The sequence below is a fragment of the Perkinsus marinus genome (assembly GCF_000006405.1).
Source record: "Perkinsus marinus ATCC 50983 genomic scaffold scf_1104296945006, whole genome shotgun sequence".
In the NCBI taxonomy this organism is placed as follows: Eukaryota; Perkinsozoa; order Perkinsida; family Perkinsidae; genus Perkinsus; species Perkinsus marinus.
Genome location: NW_003211258.1, coordinates 155,930 through 166,246, shown reverse-complemented (window position 1 = coordinate 166,246; position 10,317 = coordinate 155,930). Strand labels below are relative to the sequence as shown.

The 10,317-nt window shown below is 46.8% G+C and overlaps 5 protein-coding genes across 5 annotated transcripts; all 5 read right to left on the bottom strand.

Moving 5' to 3' along the window:
* Nucleotides 1-21: 21 nt before the first annotated feature.
* On the bottom strand, nucleotides 22-796 carry Pmar_PMAR013082 (cysteine proteinase 2 precursor, putative; the record flags this gene model as incomplete). Its single annotated transcript, XM_002779960.1, has 5 exons — nucleotides 698-796; nucleotides 551-639; nucleotides 392-493; nucleotides 173-310; nucleotides 22-119 (listed from the first exon to the last, which is right to left on the bottom strand). Exons 1-5 carry the CDS (start codon nucleotides 784-786, stop codon nucleotides 22-24), a joined length of 516 nt encoding a protein of 171 aa, XP_002780006.1. The 5' UTR covers nucleotides 787-796.
* Nucleotides 797-1,125: 329 nt separating this feature from the next.
* On the bottom strand, nucleotides 1,126-1,376 carry Pmar_PMAR013081 (hypothetical protein; the record flags this gene model as incomplete). The annotated part of the gene is made up of 2 exons (XM_002779959.1): nucleotides 1,126-1,228; nucleotides 1,288-1,376. The coding sequence occupies 2 exons, from the start codon at nucleotides 1,374-1,376 to the stop codon at nucleotides 1,126-1,128; spliced, it is 192 nt and encodes a 63-aa protein (XP_002780005.1).
* Nucleotides 1,377-3,398: 2,022 nt separating this feature from the next.
* Nucleotides 3,399-3,633, bottom strand: Pmar_PMAR013080 (cysteine protease, putative; the record flags this gene model as incomplete). The annotated part of the gene is made up of 2 exons (XM_002779958.1): nucleotides 3,399-3,445; nucleotides 3,522-3,633. 2 exons carry the CDS (start codon nucleotides 3,631-3,633, stop codon nucleotides 3,399-3,401), a joined length of 159 nt encoding a protein of 52 aa, XP_002780004.1.
* Nucleotides 3,634-6,275: 2,642 nt separating this feature from the next.
* On the bottom strand, nucleotides 6,276-7,274 carry Pmar_PMAR013079 (hypothetical protein; the record flags this gene model as incomplete). Its single annotated transcript, XM_002779957.1, has 1 exon — nucleotides 6,276-7,274. The coding sequence occupies one exon, from the start codon at nucleotides 7,272-7,274 to the stop codon at nucleotides 6,276-6,278; it is 999 nt and encodes a 332-aa protein (XP_002780003.1).
* Nucleotides 7,275-9,555: 2,281 nt separating this feature from the next.
* Pmar_PMAR013078 (hypothetical protein) lies at nucleotides 9,556-10,152 on the bottom strand (the record flags this gene model as incomplete). The annotated part of the gene is made up of 1 exon (XM_002779956.1): nucleotides 9,556-10,152. The coding sequence occupies one exon, from the start codon at nucleotides 10,150-10,152 to the stop codon at nucleotides 9,556-9,558; it is 597 nt and encodes a 198-aa protein (XP_002780002.1).
* Between the last annotated feature and the right edge of the window lie 165 nt (nucleotides 10,153-10,317).

Sequence of the window (10,317 nt, the reverse complement as noted above, 5' to 3'; positions counted from 1 at the left end):
AGTAGGCTACAATAGAGGTATTTACTGATTCCTATAAGACAGGCTGCAGTCGAGTAACTGCTCCTCCGAGAGTGGCACGAGCTCCCCAGTAAGATTCTTGTGAAGAGCCTCAAGGGCACCTGTTGACAATAACCTCGAAAGTTATCAGCGCGGGCCAGCAAAAGTATCCCACCAGTAGTTGAGAAGGCCCAGCAACTTCCACAAATGCCCTGATCTTTAACACCCGTAACCCAGCCTTTGGCAACATAGTTGACAGCTGCGGGAAGCTCTTCAATGGAGCCCTCATAACTAACGGTGTTTGCTCCGTTTCCTGAAGGAAGAGTTGCGCAGTAGATGAGGATCTGATCTTCAGGATCAGTAAAAGAGGAATAGCTGCGATGATTGATGCTACCCGTGAAGCTTCTACTCTTCGGCATTGTCCCGAGTCTGGTCATTCTGAACTCGGCATTGGTGAGATGAGCGAATGGAGTCACCTTGAGCTTGTAGGGCAGACCTGCAGATGGTACTCTTACGTCAACTTGAATAGGTATCCTCAACCAGATGACCCCACCTTTGGCATTCTCCTCTTCTATGTAGCGGAGGTTATCTGCAAAAATCTTCATACGGGAATTGTCTTGTGCACCGAAGTTGTGTCCAAATCTGGCCACACGAAAATACTTTCGTATATGTGATAACCGGCCAGTGAGGTGACCCTTACTTCTCCTTGTAGGCTTCGAACATGTCCTTCACCTGAGATCCGCCGTACTCGGCAGTTACAACTGCGAGGAGTAGTTGAAAGGCCAACATTTGAGTTACACAAATGATTTTAACTGTAATGGATGTACCTCCCATCGCCACTGTCCTCCCAGTGCATGATGCATCGGGGCCTCAGCTATGTGTTCGGGTGCTCGGAGTACTAGGTACTACGGAGTACCCCGTGGCTTCCTCAACTCGCATATGCGTATCTCTGAGCTCTTACAAAGTACTAGGTGAACCTACGATGTTGTGCGCCGTTCTATGTACATGCGTGTAATACACGCTATGTATCGAAGGAGTTGGCTTATGGTTATCGCGATATGTCTCACGACATCAGGCTGGGGTTCAACTCCAACTTGAGCGCAGTGTCCTTCCTTAGCCAAGAATTAGTCAGATGATCCCACCTTTGGCATTCTCCTCTTCTATGTAGCGGAGGTTATCTGCAAAAATCTTCATACGGGAATCGTTTTGTGCACCGAAGTTGTGTCCAAATCTGGCCACACGAAAATACTTTCGTATATGCGATAACCGGCCAGTGAGGTGACCCCTTACTTCTCCTTGTAGGCTTCGAGCATGTTCTTCACCTGAGATCCGTCGTACTTGGCAGTTACAACTGCGAGGAGTAGTTGAAAGGCCAGCATTTGAGTTGCACAAATGACTGTAATGGATGTACCTCCCATCGCCACTGTCCTCCCAGTGCACGATGCATTGGGGCCTCAGCTATGTGCTCGGGTGATCAGAGTACTGGGTACAACTCGCATATGCGTATCCCTGAGCTCTTACAAAGTACTAGGTGAACCTACGATGTTGTGCGCCGCCCTATGTGCATGCGTGTAATACACGCTATGTATCGAAGGAGTTGGCTTATTGTTATCGCGATATGTCTCACGACATCAGGCTGGGGTTCAACCCCAGCTTGAGCGCAGTGTCCTTGCTTAGTCAAGAATAAGTCTACCCCATTGCATTTGTCTCGGAAGAAATGCGTAGAGTACCGAATACTGCTCATAATGACGAGTACTCCTCACAAAGGAAAGAAATATGCAGCTTCCTGATCGTACACAGGGCCGAGCAAGCAGAAGATGTTGACTCTGATGTAGGTGATTCCAGCCCCTCGTCGGGGTAAATTTTGCGTGTTCTATTGCGAATGACTTATTTGTAACAGGTTGAGCGAAACTAGGCCTTGAGTTGGCTTCCCGGCAAATCAACTAGTGAAGGGCAGTTTTCCTAGTCACTAGGACCTAGTGAGGGATGACGTTCCGAGCACTTTCTGGGAAAAAGAAAATGCACTTAAACACTGTGAGTAGTAACACGGGCCGAGTACTCGGCCAATCATTCCGGAATACCCTCCTTTCCGAGCTGTTGCACTTGAACAGAGATGTACTCGGATTCGGAGGACTCGGATTCGGGGGACTCGAACTCGGAACTCGGAGCTAGTTACTAAGACTCGGAACTCGGAACGGTTGAGCACTTGAACGGGCTCCTGGTCAGGCAGGATCCGGGTTGGCGTCAAAGTAGTCCTGTAGCCATGCATCGCTACTCACACCCGAGATCACTCAGTCCTCGAAGATATTACCGTCTTAGTGGGAGATGTGGACTTCTAAAAATGCCTATAATTCTCACCCCCCCCCAGGCTGGGTGACCCAGCTGCCCCTTCACCATGAGTCGCCTAACTATGAAGATACAGCGTAGTACATTGGAGCAACGGTGAAGGTTCGAGAATCATGTCAAGGCATCAACTCTTCTGTGTTACCTGTTATGGTAGCGCGCAAGTGATGGCTTGACAGAAACTAAATATTGGCGTGACGATTCTGTGAGGCCTCGTGTCATTGATCAACTAAGTTTCTCTATCCTATATTCCTCGACATCATAGATCAGGTAATATAACCACAAGAATCTCAGATGGAGTTGGTTGCTTCCGCAGCATACTGTTTTTGTATGGTGCATTTGTGCCAGATTGGATCAATAATTTTTCAAGATTCAATCACTAATCCGGATCATCGCGTAGCGAGCGTGTCTGATATAATCGAGTAGAGAAAAAGTCAGTGAGCCCAGTTCACTGAACTGGATGGACCACGCCAACGGTTGGCGGCCAACCGTAACCTCGCGTGCGATGAACACAATCTCCGGCGGGTTGTTTGGAGAGTGTTGGTTATGGCGAGTGTTGGAATTTGTGCTCCTACGACTGCAGAACTCGATGCCATGATGGACTCAATGAAATAGAGAAATTCTGGATATCACCATTTATCCTACTTGCAGCTATTTGCTGCCAAGAAATCAACTATCTGTCATGATGTACGCGTCAACAAGTGAGAAAAAAAAGGAACGCGTCACGGACTATGTGCGCGCGTGCGGACTATGAAGCATCCCGAATCTCCCACAGCGAACACATCTAAAATTCAGGCTGAGCTGAGGATCTGAAAGTATAGACTGAAGTATCGCGAAGTTTCTTCAGTCATAACTCTCAAATAACAAAAAAACAACTTCAAGCACAGCTACTTGAGACCTAACGAAATAATAAGGAGGGCGCTTGATTCACGAGGAATATCTATTGGGTGCTTCCTCTTGTAAGTGATAAGCCATCACGAGAACTTCGGAAAGCTGCTGACGAACGGGCGCTCTGAATACCTCACTGGGCTAGGCGCAGCAGATGGCTAGTGGATCATTCAAGCTGCAATGGGATAACTCGCAGCGAGCAAAATGCCGCAGATACCTGAAATTTTCAGGCTGAAAATAGCATCTGGTTACGGGGGAGAGAACTTTGAACTCCGTCGGAGGTGTGGACTCACCCTTGGGTGAATCGTCAATGGCCATCTTGATGTAACCTTCGTCGCCCCATGTAGCTCCCCAGGAGTTCTTTACAAGCTTAAAGAAAACTTTACAAGCTTTTAAAATTTTCATTTACTCAGCGAAGGGCATTCTAGACGCGGTACACATACTACGTCGATGCCAGGAAGTCTGCAACCAGAATGATCGCAGATTGTCTGCTGTCTATCTAGATTTGAAAGCAGCCTTCGATAAAGTACCTCGTCGGAAGTATCGCAGGACTCCTGCGATCTGGAGCGCTCTCAGGCTAGCCGGATGTGATGAGAAGCTAATTTCAGCTATCGAATCACTACACCGTAATACTGTTGTACAGGTTCAAACTCAGGAAGGTTTCTCTGACCCTTTCCCAATAGATATGGGAGCTAGACACACATGAAATATTGTGGATTATTCTGCAATTTTTATTATGGCTGAGTGGGGGGTGAAAAGCTGACAAGGGTTCATCTTCTTCTAGCAGGAGTGGGTGAATCATTTGAAATCTGGGCAGAGATAGATTGACCTCAGAACGCTGTCGTCATTCGGACGACAGACCCTTCGCAGGTTCGCAGTCCACTTTCCTGTATGATATGATATAACCCGTCGTGAAAGGTGACATCTTTAAGATGTGAGCGTCGCTGACTACATAATGAGTTCAGGTACAGGAAGTTTCCGGGCCAGATCAGATCGCATGATTACCTTCCCGGCGGGAACAAACAACTCTGGGGCCCAGAGTCTGGGCCTGTTTCACAAGGATACTTAATTTAGGCGCCTTAAATTTAGGAGCAACTTGAGGAGTTACTTAAGTTTAAGGCGCAATTTGCTCCTATGAAACAGGCCCTCAATTTCGCGTTTTTGACGATTCATAATAATATTATGGATTTTATATCATGAATTGAAGGCGAGGCTAGCTAACATAAGATCATTTCTGACTAACGAAAGGATAAATTTCCGAAATTTCCACTGTTAATAATCCTGATTACTTGGAACGTAATCATCGTCTTAAAAAGGTTCGCAATCGCACACAACATATTTTAAATGTTCAACACGAAAGTATCAAATCCGGACTATAACAAATAGAATAATTCCTGTTTGCGGGGATGCCTTTCGGGATGGTGTTCGCAAATTTGCCTTGAATGATCCGTGATTAAACCGCTGCTTCGTTGCTAACAGGATCAAGTCTTGAATAAATATGAACACATGAAGGGTAACCGAAAAAGAGTCATACATTGGGACTACACAGATGACTCACGATTGAAATCGACAGTCCAGTAGAACACCCGACGTAGGATTGAGCGGTTATCGCCAAAAGGGAGTCGGCGATGTCTGAGGACCTCCGCACATCTAACTTCCAATCCTAATTTAGCTCTAGACAAAGCCCTCAATTGATAACTGAGAGATACAGTATTGTCGTGCATAACTTCATAACTGTCCACATTGAAGTCGTCAACAGAAAATGGGTTAGGTCCATTCGAAGTAGTCCTCGGGTGAATCTCGACATTGGCAATCCCATTCATCGTGGTCGGGTCGAGAGCACCACACAACTTCTTAGTCCACTCGTGAATGGTTATTTCATCACGATCCAGGTTACGCTGTGACAATCGCAGGACATCAGTGCCCAGCGGATCGGCTTCCATGCTGAACAGGGTGCGCCATCTGATCACTTCGAGCCCGCTTTGAAAGGAGTCGCGCGATTGGAAGGCCATGAGCATGCCACGAGTCGTTCCCTCTTTTTCAAGTGCGATTAGGTCCATAGCAAACAATCCAGCAGGTAGGTTATGTTTATCGACAGCAAAAACCCCAGCCAATGGTAGTGGGAGGCTCCCACTTCTTGTTCGATACGTCTCGTGAAGTAGTTGGAAGACTATTTGCGTGCATGTCAATCGCGTTCGCCATAACGCCTCTGGAACTTCCAAATTGGAAGTGCTCGAGCTGTAACAGAAGAAACGCGCGTTAGGCTTTTCGGTAGGTGAAGCATCAGTCGGAGAGGTTTATCGCCAACTTATACCGTGTTCAGTGACGCTACACTGTGATCGCCACTGGAGATTCTTCCGCGGGTCTTCTGAGTCACAAGTTCTGACTTTAGATCGATCTGGAATAGTTTCTAGAATGAATGATCTGCAAGCGAGTGGGATCTGACTCTTATACTGTGAAGAACATGCAGACTGTAGTAGCTGAAGGCAGCAGCAACAGCATAGACTACGGCCCATAGTAGGAAACATCATATTATGCCAAGATTTGTTGACTAATTCAACAAAAAAACTATTGTCAATGATTCAGCTTGAATTGGAAATGTTGGATTGAAGCTCAGTGAGCTTAGCTCACTCGGTAAACGCACAGTCGGTGGGTGGAATTAAACGCAAAATTGATCGGCCAGCCCGATCAGCGCTGCTGAAGAAAATTGAAGCAGTGTCGACAACATGTTTCGCCTACGCTTTGCTAGCAATGACAACGAGCCTCGTCAGAATGAGGTGTTCTGATGTAGGATTAGCGAAGCGTAACGAGCAAACATACAACCTTGCCTCGGCGATAAGACCAGCATGCTGGATTAGTGACTAATCATTAGTCAGTAGTGGCGCGGATGGTTTACCGGCAGAAGTTTTCAAGATCGGAGTCGGAATAGCAAAGAGCATACAGAGGGTATGTCAAGCTTGGTTTGAAGCCGAGAGACTACCAGAACAATGAGAGATCACGAAAGTTACGCTGATCCATAAGAGGGGAAACGAAAACGAGTGCTCGAATTATCGTACAATCTTGGCAAGTTGGGTATGCGAGATAGTTGCCACACCGGTTGAAGGCACCACCAATTGAGAAGAAGCAGATGTCACACGGAGAAGTATGTCGTCATCACTTAGCGCATAATATCTGGTCCAAGGAGGGGGAGAAGTTGCCTTCAGTCGCGGTATAAGGTCTTGACACCATGGATCATTTTGTTGAAGTTGACTTATTTGATCACGGATAGCTTCAACATCAACGGTGTCAACAGATGCCATTTGACACGAAGGGTCCTTAGTAAAATGAGCCATCATAATATCAGGTACAATATTGCTGGCTTCGATCGGGTCAAAGGTAAGAGTAAATTGGGAGCCCAAGTCCTCAACGTCCTTCAACCAATAGCGCAAATCCGCCAAACCCTCGTCCTTGTTCTTAAGAGTATCAAAGGACGAATAAGGTCGAGAAGGACCATCTGCAACGTTGAGCGATCCTGGGATATGATGAGCCGTGGCACCCCATCGTAATAAGGCACCTCTCGAAGCTTGAACTCGTCTGCATTCCGCCACTGATAACTTGTCTTCTCCAGAACGTTGACGACCACGAAGTCTGTAGATGAGTATTGCAGAGTCGGCGAAGAAGGAGACAAGCTTCATCGGAGAAAACTCATGAGCCTGAGAAGGGTCGTTATGGGGAAGGGCAGGACAAATCTTCTTAAGAGTGAGGATGCCTTGATAGAAAGCCTCCAGCTCTTTCCTCGGTATAGTGAGTCCCGAACGAGGAGGGAACAATCCACATCTACCGAATACAACACTCAAACGAGCGTCAAGAATGACACACGACCAGCCATGGAACGAGGCATCACAGAACACATACACCTTAGAGAGGTCGATGAGTCTTGACGATACGAACTTAGACGATCGTACAAAATGAACCCATTGCCAAACCTTGAGTGTAACATCACAACCAACAGAAGCCTCCCATTCCGCTGTCTCTTGAGCAGCCAATCTGGTTATCCCCCTTGCCATGATGGCTATCTCATTAAACAGGCCCAAGGGATCAAATCAGCGTTGTAGAATGGAAGCAACCTGTCGTCTCGTCAATACTCCACAAGACTTCTCAATACTGACTTCATCTTCCATTAAAGGAGGGAATGTGACCGTAACTGCATCACATTCAACGTCCCAAGAATAACCCAAGACACGTACCCAAACATCATCATCAGATGGATTCATAAGCTTAGCTCGTGCCTTGGTCGCACGACCATGTGTACCTTCCCAAGCAGATAACAGCGTCTCAAGTGCTACTCTAAAATTAGAGGACGCCTTTATACCAAGGGAATTGAAACCGTACTGAGCAAGACCCCATCTTAACCAATTGAGTTGGAGTTGGCCATGCCGAGGATCACGCCGTTCACGTCCTTGGCCGTCATCGACATAAAAAGCAAAGTGTAAGTACTTAGGAGCAGGTGGCTGAGGTGAACGTGCATCAACATCGGGTTGTCTCATCAATGCATCCGTGACAACATTTGTTGATGGGCCAGTTAACATAGCTGAACGTAGGAGAGATGGTAACTCGATACCAACAACCTCCAAACCTTCATTAAGTCCAGCACTCGCAAAGTTAGCTCCGAATGGGAGATACCGATAACGCCAAGCCTTCTGATGTAGAATAACACACAACCATGACGAACTAGGTTCGTCAACCTTCAAGCGCCAAAAAGCTTGTTGAAGATCAAAGGTACCAACCCATTCATAAGACCGCCAGCCCAACAAAGCCTTCAACATCATCATAGAATCCGATCGCCCTCGGGATGTGAATCTATTAAGAGTTCGCGCATCCAAACATAACCGGCATCGAGTAGTAGATGACGTTGTTGAAAACACTGGGCGTAGAGGAATGAAGTGTAAACCATGGGCTTGTTCTGAAACGGCTACACCAGGCGAAGGAATAGGCTCAACAAACCCATTCCTTATCAAAGATTCAACTTGCTCATCGTACAGCTTTCTCTTCCAAGGTTCACGATCAAGGCGTTGAAGCAGAGCTTTTTCACGGTGATAAGCTTTACCATAGTCTCTTGGTGGACGGTTAGAACACAACCACGGAATTTTGATATGTATACGTCCCCGAGGAGCATCCTTATCTGCTTGACCAATCCAAACAGATATGGGGTTCGGAGTTGAAAGAGGGCCATCCAAAACATCAAGTCTTTGCGAAGGCTCATCACAACTCATATCAACTTCATCCTCCGAACCACTAAGAGACTGCTCATCAAAGGTGCGCTCACCAAGAACTTCCAAAGCTAATTGGCGAGGTACTACATCCGTGGTACGTCCATGACAGAGCACGGATCCACAAGTAAAGGCAGACGAATAGACACGGGATGGCAACGGTTCTTTCACCAAATCAGAGCCGACATAAAGCTTGTCCCCGGCCTCTGATATTACCCACACTGCTCCTGTCGCACGTAAAGCCTTCAATGACAGGACAAAAGGATGAGGAGAAAGTCTACGAACCACAAACCATTGCACAGGTATACAAGAGTCGTCACTTGAGATAGCAGTTACCGTAGAACATCTACCGATCAACTCTAAGACGTCTCCATTACCAAACTGAACCCAAGTCTGTTCCGATGGGGGTGTACACTGCTCAAGAACACCATCATGATGTAATTGAGTATACGCCTCTTCAGAGCAAAACGATTCACTAGCACCAGAATCCAGCATCACCGAGACAGATGAAAAGTTACCATCAGCACGAGCAAATCGAAGGGACAAGTGTCGGATACTATTCGACACTCCAGCAGACACCGACAAAGTACAAGCCGACATAGTTGGAGTAACTTTAGGCGCTACCAAGCAAATCCGAGCAAAATGCCCGGGTTGCTTACACCTCAAGCAAATTGATACCGAAACCTTTCTCGACGGACACTTGCTTTTATCGGCTAGCCAATCCGGAGAGTTAGGATGAGTCAAACCACAACCCCGACAGCGCTCCTCCAAATCTTTTGGAAGCTCTTGATCACAATGCACAGTATGGTGATCATCCGAATAACAACGTTGACAGCGATGTTGCAAAGAAGGATGTTTCGTACCATCTTTCGGTTTCGGAGCATGAGGAACCTTGGGTCGCTGTACCTGATCCTTCTCAGGCGAGAACGGGGTAGTAGTGGTTTGGTTTTGTAAACCAGTTGCTCCCAATATCAGAGCGGGGACAGGAGCCACAGTAGAAGAAACATTGGCCACGGTCGACAACTCATCAGTTGCAGCAATATTTTTGAGTGGGACTCCCTTTCTCAATTCCCACTCATCAGCTCGCAGTGCAATCTGTGCCCGAAGATGATGGATAGACCGATTGTAGCCAAATGATTGCTCCACCAGCAATCCAACCACCATACCGATCATCACTACCTAGGCCACGAGACCATGCAAAAAGCTCATCTTCATCAGTTATGGAGATATCAGCACCCGATAACTCACGACGTAATTGTTGAACTCGTAGAAGAAATTGCCGACATGTCTCATTAGTACGACGATGCAACTCGTTCCACTTAGCCTTTAGCTTTTTACGAAGAACAGCATGACAGTAAACTTGGCAGAGAGTCTCCCGAATAGATGAAGTATACTTTGCATAACCTTCTTCACTGCCACGATCAAACTGGATATCCTTCTCCTTCATCAGATCGATTGTGGTATTCCAGATAGGCCGATCCAACGAATATCGAGTTAAATAATACCACCCGACTCCTCTCCAGCCATGATCATCACAGACCTCCTCAATCTCACGCTTCGTTGCCATTATATTCTCGGAACCAGTAAACTTAGTGATGGTCTTAGACAGAGTGTGTGCCTCTTGACGAGTCTTCTCGACATAACTTAAAGCAGCGGCCGGATACATTTGAGCCATCGTACCACCCAATTCTGCATACTGAACCACACCAGGAGTATGTAAGGTAGACGTCGGTTGAGCACGGAGTTGACGAACCTCTTGTTGCAAATCGGCCAACTGTTGCAGTAGAGAGGGCACAATAGTACTATCATTATATCGATTAGTAGTACCATTGGTAGTAGC